We start from the raw sequence: 21,467 nt of genomic DNA, 5'->3' as shown, positions 1-21,467 counted from the left end.
CATATACAAAAGATCACACATATGAACAATAAACTTCTCAACAGAATAACTAGAAGCTAGAAAAAAAATAAAGTTCAGTAATGTGAAGGAAAACTATTTCCAACTTTGAACTCTATACCAAGCTATCAATCAGATGGAAGTAGAAGTGTTTCCAAATACGAAAGATTTTTTAAAAAGTATCATCTTTTCTCAGAAAGCTATGAAGAATATTTGAAACCAAAATAACAAAGTTAAACCGCAAAGGAAGGGGGCACAGAGTCCTAAAAACAGCAGATTCAATGCAAGAGAGAAGCAAAAGAAATTTCTAGGATAAGGGTGAGGAGGAAATCCCTGGAAGACAGATATTCAGGACTAGAGAACGACCAGTTCACATAAAAGGGCACAGAACTCCAGCACAGACATTTCAAAAATAAATAATCAAAGCTGCAGATAACGTAATCTATTTAAACATACTAGGAAAGATGTGTATCTCTTTTGGGACCATTTGGGAATATTTTTATTATAGAAAATCAAGCAAATGAGGGCAGCCCGGGTGGCTCAGCAGTTTTGTGCTGCCTTCAGCCCAGGGCGTGGTGATCCTGGAGTCCCAAGATCTAGTCCCACGTCAGGCTCCCTGAATGGAACCTGCCTCTCTCTCTCTCTCTCTCTCTCTCTCTGTCTCTCATGAATAAATAAAATCTTTTTTAAAAATCGAGCAAATGAAAACAGAAAAAATAAGGTAAAGCAGTTTTATAGAAAAGGCTATGTAATCAATGAACATGGACTACATGACTCAGATGTGAATATTGTACTTAATCATGTTAACACTGAGAACAGAACTCACAAGAACTGATTAAAATAAATGTTTCTTTTTTATTTACCATCTACAGACTTCTTAATGTGGAAGAGAACAGGAAGATAAAACCTCCTCCTCCATACTAGCCAGTCTATACATTTAAATTTTAAAAAATAGGAGTGCCTGGGTGGCTCAATTCAGTTAAGTGTCTGCAGTTCAGGTCATGATCTCTGGGCCCTGGAATCAGCTCCGAGCCTCGAATCAGGCTCCTTCAGCAGGGAGCCTGCTTCTGCTCCCCCTGCTTGTGTGCTGTCAAATAAATGGGTAGAATCTTTTAAAAAAATCAAAATGATGAAAACGAGTCTGAACATATTCGCTTACAAAACATAAAATGTAATATGGCTGACTAAAGAAAGCAGGATCAGAGATGGGGAAAAATGGGACCTAGAACTGCTGTTATACATCTTATACAATTAAGCTAATATTTTATACTATTTACATGTATAATTTTAAATAAAAATTTTTAAACATACTCAATAAGCAAAGATATGACAGCATAATAAAATGGGAAAATAAATAGAATTTTATAGCTACAAGGGACCTATTTTACAGATGAAGTTTCAATTAATTATGAAATTTGTCCAGGTTTTCACATCCCATCAGTAACAGTACAAGGACTATATATTGTCTGACTTTTATACAATTATTATAAAGAGGAATCACTTATCAAAAAAGAAAAGATGAAGGTTCAGAGGTGGTTAGAACAGGTTACATTCCCCAGATTAGTACAATAGGACTTTTTAAAAAGACCTGCAGGACAATAGTAGACTTCATCCTGTATTTTAAAGCCATTTCATATTATTTAATACTGTCCTTCAAAGTACCTTATTGCACTTAAAATCCCCATTGGCTTACTATTCTTCTACATTAAACTACTCCAATCCTGTAAACCTCTAGAACAGTAGAAGGGCTCCATTAAAACAGATTACCTCATACAAGACGCGGATTCAGGTCTGGGTTGGGTCCTAAGAATTTCTAACAAGTTCTCAGGTGATGCTGATGCTGCTGGTTCAGGACCAATTTGGGAACTAGTGCTCTCCAACAATGTTGTTTTACAAACTATTAATAATCACCCCTGAAGAGTTTCAAGGCGAAAATTTCAGCAAACACTGCACGTTATAACCCAGTCCTTGAGTTCACAATGCCCATTAGCAGTATTAAAGGCTGTAAGGAATGCTGAAGTTCCCTGCTTAACTTTGACATGATCTTTTCCTTTTTTGACATGATCTTTTCCATAGGGAAATCTTTTACAAAAACTTTCCAAATCTTTCTGAAGATTTGGGAAAAGCCATCAAAGTTAGGCAGGGAACTTTAGCATTCAAATTAACAGGTTTTCTTTTTAAAGGTTTTATTTATTCATTTCAAAGAAAGAAAGCGAGCAAGCAAGCATGAGCAAGGGGGAAGTCAGATGGAGAGAAGCAGACTTCTTGCTGAGCAGGGAGTCCCATGCGGGTCTCAATCCCAGGACTCCTGGAACCATTACTTGAGCTGAAGACACTTGACTGAGCCACCCAAGTGACCCAGCAATAGTTTTTAGCTTTTAAATTGTTTCAAAATTTGAAAAATGTTGCTGTACAAATTTTTTTGTCATCTATACCTACGGTTGTTGGAATAATTACATAAGGTACTGAATGTTAAGCGCTTAGCGCAAAAGTGCTTAATTTATTATTTACTACTGTTAGCTGCTACCTGACAAAACAATTCACTAAGAAATTCTTTGGTCAAAAACAAACAAAAGGGAAGAACCAGAACAATTTCACCTAAATTCTACTGGAAATCAAGTCAAAGGTCAAATATAGCTCCCCAAAGCAGCTTTCCCCAACCCTAAGTTTCTTTCACTTCCAAAAGTAATGGAAAGAAAAGTAACTGCCTTAAAAACTTTTAGGCACTGTACTCTGGTACAGATTAAAAGAACATATTTAAGAAAATCAAATTAACTTAAAATAATGAACATTATTTGACTTGTTATGAAACTGATGTGCTTTAATTTTATAATTACTACTTTTTATATTGTAATTTAACCTGCAAATGTGACTTGTTTTAATTTGTAGAATTCTTATTTCTTCACTAATCAAATAGGGAAATTCTCTATAGTACAACACAATACTAGTTCTAAGATAACACTCCTTCAAGTTTCAACTAATTAAATGAGGTACTTGCCTGAAAAAAAATTTTAAAGCATACATTATCTGTGATACACAAGGTTTAATTATAAATGTATATAGGACATGAGGCTTCTGAGTTACTATTTTGAGAGGCAACATGGTAACTAACATGAAGAGTATTATGAATTTGGTTATGCCATTTTGAGTCAGTTTCCTCATTTATAAAGTGAAGATGTGCTGCATGTCTAAGCTCTCTTTCTGGTCTAAGGAACTGATTCAATGGTGGATAACAAATCTGTTGATTTGTTTGACCTCCCTTTAGATGGTCAAATTTGTGATCAACATTAACCATAAAAATAGCTTGTAGAGGGATTAACCTATTATACTAGCAAATTGTGGGGTTGACTGGCTCATACAAAAATGAGTTAATCTTACCTTGCAAATGAAATAAACAGACCTAGATTTTTAAAGGTATCAAAATTTATAATCATGTGTGGTGATGAATACTAACTTATTGTGGTAATCATTTTGCAATATAAACATGCACCCAATCATTACATCATATACCTTAAACCTTAAACAATGTTGTCAATTTTATCTTTAACTGGAAAAAATTAAAATGACAATCACATGTATGTAACAACTTATGAGCAACTGCTGCAAGGCAATCAGTACCAAAAAAAAACTTTAGCACTAAAAATCATATTTCACTTATTTTTAGTAGCAAAATAGAACATGGAGACAACTGGGGTATTAAATAACTCTACTGGCCCTTTTAAGGTTTTTCATTACTAAAAAAAATAAAATAGTAAACATTTTGAAAACATTTTTAACAGCACCCTGGTACTAGAACCTGTTGCTACTTTTCGTAGTAGATATTTAAACAAGATGAACAAAGCAGGATTCATAAGGGAACACAATCTTTCCAAAACAAAATTTGGCCAAAGGACCCTATTCAACCTCTCTCAAGCTTTAGCAGAGAGACAAAAAAGAATTGATTTCCCAGAGCAGTGAGCCTGAGGATATGCAAAATAAAAGAAATATTACCAAGAGCCATTTGCTTTTATTTCCTTCTCTTCCCCACTTCCATCAGAAGCACTCTAATATAGATTAGGGGAAAAAAGTAAAGTAATATTTTGTTTAAAAATGCATCATAATGGCACAGAAATATCAGGGTTGTTTTTTTATTCAAGATACTTACAGCGTCTAGTCTAACAACATACAGGGAATTGAAGGAAAGGAGAATAATGACCAGAACACTCTTGTTTTGAGGAGCTCCCTTAAATCTCTAAATAATCCTTAATTCTCTAACTATAACCCTAACTAGAGACTATGAATTTAAATATGAAATTCAATGTAAACTGCTTTCTGTATCATTTAGGAGTATATACTGTAAATTCCACGTAAATATCTCTAAGTCTACTCTTACTTCTTAAAAACTCTAAACTGGGAAAATGTATTATTTCAATGACATTTTTTATTTTCAAACATGCCACATAATTGGTTTTATGTCTTAGAAATCACCTATGAAGAAACTCAGTTTTACTAATTCACAAATGGGAAAACTGAGATCCAGAAAATTACTTAGGCAGAGGATTTAAGAATGTTTTTCATTCCTAAAATTTGGGGAATGTACTATCCACCCACTGCACACTGGTAGTGGAGAAAGAACCAATGTTCTATACAAAAGGAGAAATGGAAAAAAAAAAAAAAGGAGAAATGAATAGTAAAAAAGATGCAGTATATGGCCTCACAGACATCATTCCAACAGTGATTATCAGTTCAGCAAATACATTAGAAGCACACCTGATAGTAAATAAGGTACAAATCTGTATTGCTTTTCCAAATAGCCTATTCTAGTATACTCTAAAATAATTACTACAAACGAAAAAATTTCCATTTAGTTCCTTCTATCAGTTAGAAAACAGTGCTACACATTATGGATTACAGTTAATAGAATATTTAATTTCAAATTGTGCTTGCTATGTGTTAAACTTGGTAAGCTTATAATTTGTTTAGTGGGAAAACTGGCAATTACTAAACTTAATCAGCAGGAGTCTAATAGGAGTCTATGAAGGAGTCTAATAGTTACCACCAGAGTACTAATGGACAAGGAATGAAAATACTTAAGTTGGCCTCATTCTGGAGATTCTTAACCTGTAGCCTCAAGGTACCTGGGAAAACTTCCTGAAATTCACTGCAAAACGTGTTAGTTGAGAGAAACAATAGTTCTAAATATTCTGAAGGGTTCCAAGTCCCAGAGGCTTATACTCATTCCTGAGCCTTAGAGAGCAGGACTATAACCATCAAAATAAAATGACAGTCAATTAAAATAATTCTGGCCAGGATGTGGCAAAAATTCATGAACATAATAAAGTGAAATACCAAAACAGATGGCATTTAATAGTGTAAAAGACCCTAAAAATATTTTGAGAATCAATATCAGGGCCAAGAAGCATATATTCATTCCTGTTTGAAGCAAGCTAGGTTTGTTTACCTTCTGTCTAGCCCCTCACAAAAATTAGAATTTCTATTCAATATAAAGATTGCACTCATGAAGGAATTAACCATCTAACAAGGAATGAAATGTTTGGTGGTTGTCTTAAACCTTTCTCCATGTAATCTTTTACTTGAAAACACTATAGCTATTGCTTTAATAAACCTCTTGATTTTTAACATCATGTTTTACCAAAAATCCACAATAAGTACCATTATTTGACAGACCCTTCAATACTATTTGGATATACACAGGATCAGTACTGCTATGTTTTAATGCCAGTCCTGTCAATGTTTGATCTTACAAACTTCACCATACAATGTGATGGTCACATCTTTCTTCTGAATAAGAGACATACTAGATAGACTATAATGAAATAATTGTGTGCAAGATTATTGTGTTTCCTAAAGTCAATACCTAATCCTAATCAAGACAATGAGGAAGTGCATTTATTGTTTATGGAAAGCCTACTGTGCTGCAGGCAGAGGATTCAAGAATGAGTAAGACAGTTCCTCCTCAACTAGCAAGAGTTCCTCCAGAGCAGGAATCATGTCTTGAGTGCTTATACAAGTAGATTCTTATTATGCATTTACATTAATTAAAAGACTAAATGAGCAAATAAATGGGCTTGAGACATTTAGAAAGTAAAGCTAAAAAAACCTGGTGATCAATCAGATATAAAGGGTTAGAGATATAAGCCTGGAAGACTAAACATAATACTACCAATATCTCAGAAGGATAGGAGAAATAGGATTTAGATTGGAGCGCATTAAGTTTACCGTGCTTAAGAGAATTAACAGACAAAAATGACCAGTAAGTAACTGGAAATACCCTTCAGGAGCTCAAATCAGAGGTGACGGATATAGAATAGGAGCATCAATAGCAGCTCTGGGAGTGTTGAAAAGTATCAAGAAAAATACATATAAAGAAAACGAGCAAAAATAGAACCTAAAATGGTATTCAGAAAAAAAAAAAAGAGCCAGTAAGTAACTTGCAACCAGGCAAACCACCCAGGAGAGTTTCTCTGCATTGATTTTGAGTAGCATTCAGTATGCTTTTAACAAGAACTAAAACTGAAATAACTAATATATTTCTAACAATAACTAAAACTGAAATAACTAATAGATCTATGATTATCATACAACCAAAATTTCTTGGAATAGTCCTCTAACTTCAAATATTCTGTCCTGTGACCATAAATGATGGAAATACAATGGAAATAAGCATTCTAACAATTACAATTCCCAGTCCATCAGACACTTACATAGCATAAAACTTCCTTTTTGCATTATGTTCTGAGCTTAGGTTCCTCATCTGCAAAATGGGCAAATAGTAGCTATTTCATATGGTTATTGTAAAGATTTAATAACTTTGTACCTATAATCTTAAGATTTTTTGAGAGCAACAGTGAGCACAAGTTGGGGGGGAGGGGCAGAAGGAGAGAGTAAGAGAAGCAGACTCCCTACTAAACAGGGAACCAGGTGTGGGGCTCAATCCTAGGACCCTGAGATCATGACCTGAGCCAAAGGTAGACACTTAACCAACTGAGCCACCCAGGAGCCCCTGAGCAACTTTAAATAGTATCTGATACATACTAAGCACACAACAGGTGTTAACTATTATTATTTTCCATTTCCCACTCCTTCACAAAAATATAGTATTGGCTGTACAGCAGAAAAACAGGTTACCACACTATTATCTGGACCACCGATTCCAAATCTTTCCCCAAAATCAGTTTCAAATAGTCTGTCCATACATCTCATTACGTAGGTTATATACAGATTTCTGGTCATGTCTGAAAATTTTACATTTTGAACAAATCAGTGATTAAATGCTTATACCATAAAAAAGGGCCAAGAAAAATGTCTATATTACTTCTAGTCATTACTAACTTTTTAGTCTCAGAAAAAACGTCCTCAAACTATCAAAGTGGTGGTACACACTTTTATATTGCCCTTTTTAGCAACATGATTTACCTTTAAAAGCATACACAGCAGTACTCTAAGGTGTCTAAAATCAGAGACTTGACAGAATTTTCAGATGACAACTAGTTGACCCTTGAACAACACGGATTTGAACTGTACAAGTCTACCTATATAGACTTTTTTCAATACAGTACAGTATTATACATGTATTTTTCTTTATTTTCTTCACATTCCCTTATTAAGGATACAATATATAATACACATAATAGACAAAATATGTGCTAATGGACAGTTTATCAATAAGACTTCTAGTTAACAGTAGGTTATCAGTCAAATCTTCTGGGAGTCAAAATTTATATGTGGATTTTCAACTGTGCTGGGGTTTTGCACCACTAATCCTCCACATTGTTCAAGAGTCAACTATACCTTTAAATGTTCAGCTGCACTAGCTTAGCTACCACCAAATCCTTCCAGCTTTCTTTCCTCCCAAATCATAAGCAGTCATCAAAACTCCCTATTTCCCAGGGTCATCTTATACCCTCACATCACTTTTCATCTACTCCAACATCAACTTTCTACTATTCATACCTGTCCATCTCTAAACTTAGCCATTGATATAAATTGCTTCCTTATCCCTGGAAATCTAAACACCTCTAACAGAACACTGCTAATTAAACTACATTCCACTTACCCACTGACTTCAAGAACCTGAAACCCTGCCAGCCATGCAATGAAACCACACAAATTTCACTTAGAGTAAATATTCCAAATAGAATCTTGGTTAACCATTCATTTTCCATAAGGACCAATAACAGGTAAATTTGACAATTAATTTACCTTAGCCTCCTTCCTCAACTATGAAGTGGTTTGTAATAGCTAGGTTTAATATTCTCTTCTAACTCCAAAAATCTACAATTCCTTGTCTCAAAGTCTTCCTTTATTCAACTAGTATCAATCCTACCCATGGCATTTTGTTAAGATTCTAAAACCGCAAGAATCACAGGTTTCTAAGTCCAAGGTAAGTTTATCATACACCAAAGAAAAATCCAATTAAGTGTGAAATTCCTACTAAAATAAATTTCTAATAAATGAACAAAACTCTCCCTGTAAGGGAGTAAAGTAACTAAATACCAGGCAAACGATTATGCAGAATCAAAAAACTTAAAATATATATTATGGTATGATAAAAAGAGTTACAAGACCAGGAGTCAAGAAACTGCTTCCAGTGGCAGCTCTATCTAGACAAGTTGTAAACTTCTGATGGGACTGGACTAGATGATCTCAAAAATTCCTGCCAAATCAAAATATCCCTGGATTTTTAAGCTGAACAACTGATAAACTATTTCACAAAGGTATATAGTCAAAGGCTAGCACTACACACAATTTAACACCACTGGCTTAACCCCCTGCTAAATGAAATAATGGAATCATGATTATATATTCTTGTGGGAAAGAAACAGGATTTGGGGTCCATACTGTTTTACAGTTGTCATGTTTGAGTAGACCCTTTGTTTCTGATTCTCTATGGTTAGTCCTTCATGACATAAAATAACTAAAAACCAAGTGATCAAAATACATTTTAAACCGTAATTTTTATCGATTAGAGAACCACATTTAAAAGAGCCCAGAAAAGTCAAATTATCTCCAAGTATTTGAAAAGGGCCTTTCCTATATAACATTAATATAAGATTAATGTATAATAATGATTATGGTGCTGTTAATTCTCAAACTACGTAGATGCAGATTACTCACTTTTTAGATTATTCTCAGCAAATTTTAATCCATGTTGGCTTCCTCCTGCTACCCAGAGTATTTCTCAGTCACCACCTTCTACTATTAGTAAGAATTTATTTTAATATTAACCTAAGTAAAACACAATCAGGAAACGAAATCTACAGAGACACTACATAAAGCACTGGTAAAATGCTTAGAATAGCCAACATCTTGGAATATTATGAAAAGTATGTCTTTATAGTATGTACTATTTTATGAACTGTATACAAAATTTCTACCAGAAAGCTATGAACACCTACAGATAATCTAATTTTATAGGTCTCAAGACTACTTAATCAGAATTTCATGACGTATCAATCTTAAGTTACATGAACCCAAAAGTCATGTATTTAGGCTATTCTATACATCTGATCACATAATTGCTTATAAAACTAATGTTTTAAGTACGTAAATTATAAATTCCTCTATGATGTTATAATAAATGTTTCAAAACTACTGAGAAAGGGCCTAACAGCAAGTTCTATTGGCCTGAGTCCTTTTTGATTTACTCTTTTCAAACCAATAAAGCTTCCATATTGAACAAGATTAGTTTGTCCTTTTCTCTTTGTATTTTAGAGAAAAGAGAATGAATCTACTCCACTGAAGTAGTTTCTCCAAGTACCACCAATCAACTAACTTGATCTTTAATCTTGTTAATCTTTTTAAGGTAATTTTTTAACTTTTTATTTCACAGAACACAACTCATCATTTTAGCTTGTTTTTAAAAAATTGGCTCCTTAAATTGTACAGCTAAAGATACTGACTCTCAAATGCCTTTACCAATTTGTTACTGCTTCATTTTTTTTTTTACTCTAAGCAACACAAAACTAATAACTTCATTTGAGGTTCTTGTCAAAGTTTTCAGATTTATTTTTGACATGATTTCTAAATCAATTTGGGATTCTAGGATAAAACCTATGAATGCTCACTACATATTTTAACTAAAATATAAAGATTAAGCAAAAAATCTACTAAGTAGCAATAAGGATTTGGACCCAGATGCTAACATTCACACCATGAATAATTCTATACATTCTATAGATGTGTAAATTTATTAATTTATATTATTCTGCAAATATATACTATGTATTTATAATTTGATTTAACCACATTCCATAGGTTGAATTTGGGAGGGGTGTTTTTAAAGTGTTCAGAGATTAGTGTTTATTTTTGTAATCCAACAACTTTATCCAAAAATGCAGAAAATTTTTCTGGCTGGCCAGGAGGAAAACATTTCAGTGTTGATAAGTCCATTGACTGTAACAGCCCCGGAAGCGTGCTAAAACAAAAGAAGAAAAATATTAGGTAACAAGGGAGAAAATTCTGTAAAATTCATTTGCCGCCCACTTGATGACTGAATCTAACTTCCAAGAATACTGTGATGCTTCTGAAACTGTACATGTGAATTTTAGTATACTTTTATTATATATATAGTTGACCCTTGAACAACATGGAGTTAAAGGAACTGATCACCTGAACAATTGAAAATACATGTACAACTTTCAGGAGCACCAGGGTGACTCCATCAGTTAAGCATCTGACTTCCACTCAGGTCATGATCTAGGGTCCTGGGATCAAGCCCCATCTCCTTGGGCTCTAAGTTCAGCAGGGATTCTGCTTTTCCCTCTCCCTCTGCCCCTCCCCCACTTGCTCTCTCTCAAATAAATAAAAATCTTAAAAAAAAAAGAAAATTCATGTACACCTTCTGACTCCCCCACACCTGAACTACAAATACCCTACTGTTGATGGGAAGCCTTACCAATAACAGAGTCTATTAACACATTTTGTACATGACGTTACACACTATAATCTTAACAATAAACTAGAGAAAAAATGTTACTATGAAAATCAGAAGAGAAAACACATTTATAGTACTGTATTGAAAAAAATCTGTGTAGAAGTGAACCCATGTCATTCAAATCTGTGTTGTTCGAGGGTCAACCACACATACAAAAATGAAAGCAATATGAAGAGGTCTATGTAGTACCTGTCCATACCAATTCAACAGATACTGTATATTTTGTCAACTGAAATATTAAAGAAATGTTATTTCATTAAAGATGTAGTCATGGGACTTTTGAACATTTTTCAGGACTGGGCAGACATAAACCAAGGCAAAATTAATTTATGAAAACAGAATAAATGAAAACAAAATTAACAGCTGCCAGACAAGAACAATAAGCTGGGGAGACTACTGGACCATGCATGAAGACTGTGAAATAACTTTCTTTTGTCAGTAATTGTACTACCATAAATCCACATATAATTAAGTAATATACAATCACCATGCATGTTGGAAGTAAGATTCCAAACCATGACATAAGTATTACTTCAGAAATGTAAGTAAAGCAGCCACTTAAATTAGAACAGACATACAGGGGCAGCCTGGGTGGCTCAGTGGTTTAGCACCACCTTCAGTCCAGGGTGTAGTCCTGGAGACCCAGGATCGAGTCCCATGTCCGGCTCCCTGCATGGAGCCTGCTTCTCCCTCTGCTTGTGTCTCTGCCTCTCTCTCTCTCTGTCTCTCATGAATAACTAAATAAAATCTTAAAAAAAACCAGACATACAATCATCCAGCCTAGACTCAGGGGAATAAATAATATACCTAAAATGAAAATATAACCAATTATTTTTACCATATTCATGTCTTAAAATATAAGACTTCTCAAACTGTAAAAAATAAATTGGGAGACTTGCACAGCTTCCTTTTCAGCTTGAATAAGGAATCAGGATGTTTTGGGTATCAATGGTTTCTCCTTTTAAATGTACTAACATAAGGGGATCCCTGGGTGGCTCAAATGTTTAGCGCCTGCCTTGGGCCCAGGGCGTGATCCAGGGTGTGATCCTGAGTCGGGCTCCCTGCATGGAGCCTGCTCCTCCTTCTGCCTCTGCCTCTCTCTCTGTGTCTCTCATGAATAAACAAAATCGTCTTTAAAAAATTAAAAATAAATGTACTAACATAAAATCAAAGCTGATTAACATCTAGAATAAAAATACTCCTTAGAAATGTCTGGAAAAATTGACTTGCATAAACCAGTTAGTTTATTCTTTAAAAAAAAATATTAGCCCCTAACAATCTCTGCTACCCAAGGACACCTATGCCTACTATCAGAAGCCTACATAATTATTATATAGCTTCTTCCAACACAGAATACTTACAATAACGGCTTCTATGTTACACAGCCACCCTGATATTCCCTCTCCCCCATCATATAGGGATTAAGACGTCAATTGTTCCTGAAATAATCAATGAATTTGTCTCCTCTATAAAAACAGAAATTGTCTGTTTTGTTCACCAATATACGCCCAAGTACCTAGAATAATGCCTAGCACATAGTAGGTGCTCAATAAATATTAAACAAATAAACAAGTATTTACTGAGTGTCTAAGAGATGCAGTGAAGTTAAAAGAAAAGCCTTTAGGTTCTAGCCAGTTTCTCCTAAAACTTATTTTTCACTTTAAAATTAATTTCAATTATAACATAAAAGATACGTATTTTATAATACTTCTATGAGGTCTTTACTTTTTAAAACATCAAACTATGATAACTTTTAAAGTCAAATAATTGGGAATTACTGACCTGACCCTTTGGCAAGCTTCTAGTGTCTCAAGAATTAACAGAAAACCAACCAGCAATTTTCTTCATCCTTCTACTGTGTTGATCAGTTCTTGTTGAATTTTAATATACTTCTAAAAAATAATACTCCTTATCATAGTAATTCCTCAGGCTTAAAATACTTTAATCGCTTCTCACTAAACACAATACAATCAGAACTCTTACGTGAGCTATCTCCACCCAATCTATCTTCTGCCTTGCTTACCATACTCCTGCCACACTTAATCTTCCCTCTGGTTCCTCAACTCCAAGCTCATTCCTAACTTAGGGCTTTTGCAATGGCTGCTGTTCCTTCTTCCTCTAGAGCTTCAATCACATGACTACCTCTTGTTCAGGTCTCAACTCAAATGTCATATACTCATTCATGCCTTCCCTGATCAATCTAATTAATCTTTACTCCCAGCTATCTTCTCACCCTTATTTTCTTCATAACACGTTTCACCAAAAAAAAAAAAACCACATTTCACAATGTGAAATTATCTTGATCGCTTATTCTTAAACTGTTTACTATCTCCCACTAATAGAACATTAGTACCATGAGAGCAGGGGCTTTCCCAATGGATTTACGGAAGGTAAAACTTTAATTATAAAAAAAAATAAGCAAATGCCTTCTTTGTATAATGAAAAGCCAACAAACTCAAAAATCATATCCTCGGAGCCTTCAGTGCCCAGATGAAACTTACATACATGCCTACATACATTCAGATAATCACATGAAATGAAATAGGCACAGATACAGAAAGAAATATAACAGAAAACACACAGTGGAAGACAAACAACAGTTTCACAGGTGAGGAAAATCAAAGCGTTTGATAAGCAGAAGGTAAGAGGTTTAAAAAGACCGACAGGTCAGGTAGGTGGATAAGAATAGCTAGTGAGGATTTAAGGCAAGAGGTCAAATTATCAGTCTGTAGTATACCTGCAGGTACAGTAGAAGAGATGCCCGTCTTTATGTAGCTGCTTTGCCAATTCCAGCTGATGATTGTTCATCAACTTTTCGTTTACAACTACTACAAGTGGCTTTCTTTTTTCCAGAGTCTCCAAACAGCTTCCTGCACCTACAAAATAAATCAAAATTGTTTACAGTTAAAAAAAAAATTAATGTGCTCCACCAAGCTTTAAGACAGAACTGAAGATGAAAAACTTAGCTGGCAGTGACAGGCACTGAGAGGGTCACTTGACGGGATGAGCACTGGGTGTTATGCTCTATGTTGGCAAATCGAACTCCAATTAAAAAAATATACAAAAAATAAATAAAAATCAATTAATTAACTAATTAAAAAAAAGAAAAACTTAGCTGGCAGAACTACAAACCAGGCCTCTTAATTATACATTCAAAATAACAAAAGTCAAATGATCACTTGCTCTGTATTAAATGCTACAAAATTTGACTTGAAAAATACATTCTTGGGATGCCTGGATGGTTCAGGGGTTACACGTCTGTCTGCCTTCTGCCCAGGGCGTGATCCTGGAGTCCTGGTATGGAGTCCCCCACATCGGGCTCCACACAAGGAACCTGCTTCTCTCTCTGCCTGTGTCTCTGCTTCTCTGTCTTTCATACTCACATGTAAAATGTAAGAAAAAAAATTGTTCAAAGCCAATTTCTTCATGTCCAACCCAATTAGCTGGCTGAACATTTCAGCAGATCTAAGCCCAAACGCTAATTTCAAATTAGACAACTCTTTACGCATGACACTAGACAAATTATTTTGCTCCTGCGTTTAGAGTTTCTTACTGTACAGTTAGTCCATGTTCTTAATTTCTTATCCTTTTATCCCCAAAAGTTTTAAAACTTTTATCTTACCCAAAATAGTAACGTCTAATAAATGTTCTCAATAGGTATATTCAAATAAGTATCATACTCAAAAGGGCTACAGTGAGTTACTCTGATTTTACTTTACCTCAAAAAAATAAAAAAAAAATCCCTAAATTTCTGTTCTTAACTATCAAAACCTAAACCGTGGGATTCTAAGTCACTTTACCTGCGTGACTAATAACAAGATCTGCTTTCTGAAGATCTTCTTCCAATGAATCCTTGTACCTGTAAACATCCAGAGCAAATGTCTCAGTACTCAATGGTTCAGGTACCACCTTTCCTCTACCTATCTGGAGGACAAGTCGGTTGTAGCCCAGACTCCTGAGGATCTGGAAAAAAGAAAAAAAAAAAAAAGCGGGACTTTTAAACAGGCTTCCGTAAAAAGGACAACCGCCACCCCTAAAGTCGGTGTTCAGACCCGCGCGCGGGCCACAAAATCTTCTACCTGTGGCTGATTTTACTTTTCCAGAACCAAGCTGTGCACCCACACACACACACACACCGTACCCGGCCCCGACAGGGTACCTCACAAGCCCTAACGTTAAGATCTATGTGACTGTGCTCACCAAGCCGTCGAAAGGACAGGCCACGCCACAAGCAGACGACCAGGTAGAGACCCTGAGAAAGGTTCGAAAACTGGAAAGGAGACGAAGAAACGGCCCCGATCCGCCTCAGGGCTGAAGCTGTGCAAACCCCCGTTTGGAGGAGCCGCCAAGCCGCCAAACCGCCGCCGGAGGACGCCAGCCGCGAGGACGCCTGGTGAGACCGCGAGGCGCGGGCTCGCCCGAGTGCAGCGGGGGCAGGGCGGGGACGGCTCGCCGAGAGGAACCGGCCGGATCGAGTCGAGCCGGGCCGAGCCTGACGGAGCTCGTCGAGGCGCCCGGCGCTGACTACCCGACCCCGAGCGAGCCTGAGGTACGTCGAGAGGCTGGCCCGGACCCCAGGAGCCCCACTTGGAGAGGCGGAGCAGCGGGAAGGAGGGGCGAAGCCGGAGGAAAGAGAGGCGGAGGCGGAGAGTCGGAAGGGAAAAGCCAGGGAAAGGAGGAGCCAGAGAAAGGACGGGGAGGAGGGGCCGGGAGGGCGGCAGGAAGAGCAGGCGGAGGGCGCCGCGGCGACTGAGAGCAGGAGGAGGGCCTAGCCGGGCGCGGGGAGGAGCCAGTAAAGGGGCGGCGGCACCTGAGGTAGAGCTGTTGGGGGTTCTTCCGAAGCGCGGCGTTCAGGAAAGGTTACCGAGGCTAGTGGTAAGACTAGCGGCGGCGGCGGGCTGCGAGCGGCGAGCAGAGCCACCGTGCACGCGACTGCGCACCTCCCCCACTCACTTGCAGAGTGTCGTGAGCCGAGACACACGCAACGAGGTCGTCAAAGCTGGTGGTCCCTACTGTAACAAATACGCACTTCATCGCGCGGGTTCCCAGCCCGAATCGCAAGGGCCGGATGTGACGTAGAGGACGCCACGTGTGCTGCAGAGGCCGCGCTCAGCGGGGGAAGCGGAAGTCGGCCATGGCCGCCAGGGGGCGATGGGGACCCGGGAGTGTGGCGTGGGGGGAGGGGCGGGCGGGGGACCGAAGGGTACAAATCGCGTACGTGCCTGAAACTTGTGTGAACTTACTGAGCCCTCACAATGGAGAAGTGGGGAGTTGAAAAGTGGTAGTTTTTGATGAAACATCACACCTAAGTGCTGTGGTTGTGTCATTGCTTGGGTGCCACAAAACTTTTGAATGCTACAAGACTTTGGGAATCTTTATTTGCTACCCTGTTTTGCCAGTTTCCGTTTGAGCTATGTTTTCACCTCAAGTCTCGAGAGCATGTGAAAAAAAAAAGTGCCTTTTCAAAATCACTCATTAGCATAGGCTCTTCAGACTACTTTCCTACAGGGTCTCTTGGAAGCTGCAGAGTCAGTTACCTTCATTTAGCAAGCATTGTGTGTAAAATAGAGGCACTAGGGGCCTGGAGCATGCATCTGTAATTCCTTACTCATCCATTGAGCCCTTTAAAACGTAAAGTTAGGGGATCCCTGGGTGGCTCAGCGGTTTAGCCCCTGCCTTTGGCCCGGGGCATGATCTTGGAGACCTGGGATCAAGTCCCACATCAGGCTCCCAGCATGGAGCCTGCTTCTCCCTCCTCCTGTGTCTCTGCCTCTCTCTGTGTGTGTCTTTCATGAATGAATAAACAAAATCTTTTAAAAATAAATAAATAAAACGTAAAGTTATGATAAATTTAAATTATGATAAAATGTAAAGTTACACATTAACATGAATAAATACCACAGATAACGTTACACTGAAGTAGTCAAGTACCCGGGAGGTGATTTCTCACGACTCCCTTCTTTCTCCTACCACCATTACTAGGATGATTGCCTGCTTAATATCATTCTAATGTTTTCTGTATTTCCTACTTAAAATCTCTCTTTAATTCATATTTGTCTTTTACCCTGCCTGGTTATGTACAGAAGGGAAGCTGCGAGAAGAAATTAAAGAGGAAAAGGATTAGAGGTGAATTAGGCCTAGAACTTAAGTGGGGAAAAAAACCTCTTAGGCATATTTCTCCTGGACTGTTCCTTTAAATCTCATAGCCTGGTTAATTGTCTTTTTTGGGGGAGTGATGTGCAGCTTCGCTTTTCTTGATAACAATATTCACGAATTAATGATAGAATGAAACAAACTACAGACTCATAACAGCAAATGTACAAAGATCATGGTTAAAAAATAAGCATAACAAGTTTTCTGCCTAATAAGAGGAATAAACTGAATATTTATTGAAATATGAAAACATTCCAAAATATTCTGTAATTCAGAAAAACCTTGATCTCTTCTTATGTCTGTGACCTTTTTTTTTCTATATGTAGAAGATACTTAATTAAAGGAGCACTGTTCTGATTAGCAGAAAGAAAAGTGCACGTATAAATGGAATATTCTTAAATTCCCAGAAAAACAGAAAATTGAACTTCTAATATTTTAAATATGCTGGACTTTAATAAAGCATCTTCTTGCAGAAACTGATCCAGAAATGTTTTAAGTACCCAAGATTACATAATTAATGTAAAATTTTGGCAAGTAAGTCTTTTCTCTGTTTTGTCAGTGTTAAGTACAATACGAGAATGCATTTTACTTTACTTAAGTGTGTTTTTCCTAAACTTACACAGGCTTACTGAGAAAAGAAGTTAACATTACCTGTAAAAATGTTTATGATTATGAAAAATGTAAATTTATTTTCAACTACATTAAATAAATATTCTGACAAATTTTATTTCAACTACAAATATACTTTGTAGTATGCTAACTTGAAGATAGTTTCCAAGATCTTTAAACAACTTAGAATATGGACCCATTAAATTGGGTCAATGAATGGATAATCGTTGCATCACTAGAAACTTAATAAATAAAACAGATTATTGAAACATTGATTTAAGCTAAGCATAATTCCAATATGAATTTTATATGATTTTGCATCTTATTTTGAGATGCTATAGAGAAGCCATGTCTTGGAATTGTATAATGTCTTATTTTTGCCACTTTAGGAAGTTATAAAAAGGATTTGTGTGGCTGTGGGAAGTTTTGTCATGTGTATTCTTAAGCCTTGCTAGTCTGTAAAAATGTTTGCATATGCCAGATACTTCTATTTTCCACCAATAGAAGTTAGTCACTTTGGTCCAAAGTTATAATTAATATGGTAGTTGAGGCTCTTCAAAGAGTAACAGTGACAATTACAATACTGTGTCTGTTTTCTTTTTTCAAGGACAAAGGATAATTTTTGCCTAAAGCTGCTTTTTAGTTTTCAGACCTTTTATACTATCAAAAATTACCAAAAACCTCAGAGATTTTGTTTATATGGATTATAATGTGCATTAACTATTATTTACCATATTTGAGATAAAAATGAGAAAAAAATTTTTTTGAAGATTTTATTTATTTATTCATGAGAGACACAGGCAGAGGGAGAAGGAGGCTCCATGCAGGGAGCCCAATGATGTGGGACTCAATTCCTGGACGCCAGGATCACAACCCGAGCCAAAGGCGTCCCAAAATGAGAAAATTTTAAATATTTGTTGATTCATTTGAAAGTCGCAATGATGAGCACATTGTATGTTAATGTAAATGACCTATTTTTTATGAAAATAGCTTTTTTGCCAAACAAAAATTTTCATAAAAAGAATAGCATTGTTTACTATCTGGGCTAACAGATAGAAAGAAAGCCAGATCTTTGTTATCAACTTTTGCTTTTAATCCATTGCATTTCACACATCACATAGCCTCTGGAAAACTCCACTGTACACTCATGAGAGGAAGAGAGTCAAAAAGACAGATAACATCTTAGTATTGTTATGAAAATCATTTTGACCTCACAGATCCTCTAAAAGAATGTGAAAGAGTATTAAAAAATGACAGAATTTAGAAAGTGGATTTTATTTGCTGTGGCTTATAAAACCTAAGTCTGAAATGAAGCTATGAAATGTATTCAAATGTTTACAGCACCCCCTCAGTTTAGATGGTCTTACTTTCTTTAGTAATTAAATCTTCTACCTACAATACAAAAGGTTATTCTTTACATGCAGAATGTAAAACAGTATTATAAGGATGCCTGGGTGGCTCAGTGGTTGAGTGTCTGCCTTTGACTCGGCCTGATCCTGGGGTCCTGGGATCGAGTCCCACATTGGGCTTCCCTCTGCCTGTGTCTCTGCCTCTGTCTTATGAAATATATACTGTACTTTGATAGAGTTTTGCATCTATTGAAGATTGGCAATATATAGAGTTGACAATAGTAATAAATTAACCACAGCCATTAAATCTCTTAATGTTCTTGTTTTATTCTAAAGCATACCTGAAGGTTCTGCTATAAACTACAGGCCAGAATTTGCATCTTCAACAAAGAACAATCTCAGAGCCACATGGAAAGGGACCATTCGAGGTACCTCACATGATTGACACTCCAAAGAACAGACTTTGAGATTCAGGCTTCTGAGCTGACATCACTTAGGTAACTTTCAGACCATACCAGTGGACTATGGTAAGATTTCCAGGGCTCATTTTAATCCAGTGAAAGGCACAGATAGCATAGCATCAGATAACCAGGATGCATGTGCTAAACAATGCCTCACCTTCCATAAGATGCCGAATAATCTTTTTTTCTTTTTTTTTCTCTTTCAAAATATTTCACAGTTATTCATCACGTGAAACCCAGGTATCCTGACATGCATTTTAGAAACAAAACAAAACAAAACAAAAAAAACCTCATACGTCCCTTCCCAGATAAAATAAACATGAAGCTATTGCTAAGAATCTAAAGGAAATATGGAAAATAAAGTAACGTTAGTTATCCCTATAATAAGTGTGGTTTCTTAATTATTTTATGTAACTGAGGAGGGAGCTATTTAATTTTTTTAAAGGTTTTACTTATTTATTCATGAGAGACACACAGAGAGTCAGAGACACAGGCAGAGGGAGAAGCAGGCTCCATGCAGGGAGCCCAATGTGGGACTTGATCCTGGGACTCCAGGATCATGCCCTGGGCTGAAGGCAGGCGCTAAACCACTAAGCCACCCAGGGATCCCAGCTATTTAATTTTTTAAGAGACTGTAATGAATGCATGCCATATTAACTTATTCATATTCTTTTTATATGTTTTGTTTCTGCTCTTGCTATTTTCTCTGCCTCTCCATCATTATGGATAACTAATCCTTCAAGATTCAGCAGAGGTCAATCGGAGAAGGACAAACATTAGATGGTCTCACTCATATGGAGAATATAAAAAATGGTGAAAGGGATTAAAGGGGAAAGGAGAGAAAATGAGTGGGAAATATCAGAAAGGGTGACAGAACATGAGAGACACCTAACTCGGAAACGACAAGGGGTAGTGGAAAGGGAGGTGGGTGGAGGGTTAGGGTGACTGGGTGATGGGCACTGAGGGGGGCACTTGGGGGGATGAACACTGGGTGTTATGCTATATGTTGGCAAATTGAACTCCAATAAAAAAATTTAAAAAAAAAGATTCAGCAGAGGATGATTTCCTCCAGGAAGCCTTTCTCTGGCCCTTGTAAGTTACATTCACTATGTAAAATACTACTCTTTGTCTACCTCAGCCATAATTCTTTTTTTTTTTAATGTTATCAGTTCACTTCTTTTATTATCAATCCATATACAATTACTTGTCTTCTGGTTTGTTGAAGCAATAGGTCAGACAACATTTGCCACAATAATGTCTGTCAAAGTGGCTAGCCATAAAAACTCCAGCACCACATTCATCTGAAGGGCACTCTCGACGAAGGTGACTGATTTTGCCATTCTCATCCACCTTGTAGTATTTCAGGATGGCTAGCTTAACCTTCTTTCTCTTATGCTTATTCTTCTTGGGAGTGGTGTAAGACTTCTTCTTCCTTTTCTTAGCACCACCACGAAGTCTCAACACAAGATGAGAAGTGGACTCCTTTTGAATGTTGTAGTCAGACAAAGTACGGCCATCCTCCAGTTGCTTGCCAGCAAATATCAGTCTCTGCTGATCAGGAGGGATTCCTTCCTTATCCTGAATCTTGGCCTTTACATTTTCTATTGTATCTGAGGGCTCAACCTTGAGAGTGATGGTCTTCCCCGTAAGGGTCTTCACGAAAATCTGCATCTTGGCCTCAGCCATAATTCTTGATGTTTAAATTACCTATATACTTTTTACTTCCTCTGCACTGTAAAATCCTAAAAGGTAGAGAGCATGTCTACCTCATCTCTGAATTCCCAGGATTCAGTGCTATCCCTGGAACTTAGAAGATCCTCAATAAATGTTTATTGAACTAAAAAGAGTTAAATTATTAGGGACCATCCTAGGCCCTGGGGGGATTAGAGATAATTAAAACATAATTCCTTTTCTGTTCTAATAATAGAGTATTTGTTTTGTTCATTGGCTGACCAATGGTTT

General features: G+C 36.8%; 2 protein-coding genes across 2 annotated transcripts in view; both read right to left on the bottom strand.

Annotated features, from left to right (window-relative positions):
• Positions 1 to 16,029, bottom strand: part of ALG13 (ALG13 UDP-N-acetylglucosaminyltransferase subunit) — a 65,619-nt gene extending 49,590 nt beyond the window's left edge. Inside the window, 3 exon segments of the mRNA XM_041740465.1 lie at positions 13,671 to 13,809; positions 14,734 to 14,896; positions 15,887 to 16,029. Of these exon segments, the coding sequence (XP_041596399.1) occupies positions 13,671 to 13,809; positions 14,734 to 14,896; positions 15,887 to 15,967 (383 nt within the window). The 5' untranslated portion in view covers positions 15,968 to 16,029.
• A 4,641-nt stretch (positions 16,030 to 20,670) lies between these two features.
• LOC121483090 (ubiquitin-40S ribosomal protein S27a-like) lies at positions 20,671 to 21,185 on the bottom strand. The gene has a single exon (XM_041741321.1). The coding sequence runs from the start codon at positions 21,174 to 21,176 to the stop codon at positions 20,706 to 20,708; it is 471 nt and encodes a 156-aa protein (XP_041597255.1). The 5' UTR covers positions 21,177 to 21,185; the 3' UTR covers positions 20,671 to 20,705.
• Positions 21,186 to 21,467: the final 282 nt, after the last annotated feature.

Source organism: Vulpes lagopus, chromosome X (assembly GCF_018345385.1).
Source record: "Vulpes lagopus strain Blue_001 chromosome X, ASM1834538v1, whole genome shotgun sequence".
Lineage (NCBI taxonomy): Eukaryota > Metazoa > Chordata > Mammalia > Carnivora > Canidae > Vulpes > Vulpes lagopus.
The sequence above is the reverse complement of the archived record's forward strand: the minus strand, read 5'-3'. Positions and strand labels throughout refer to the sequence as shown.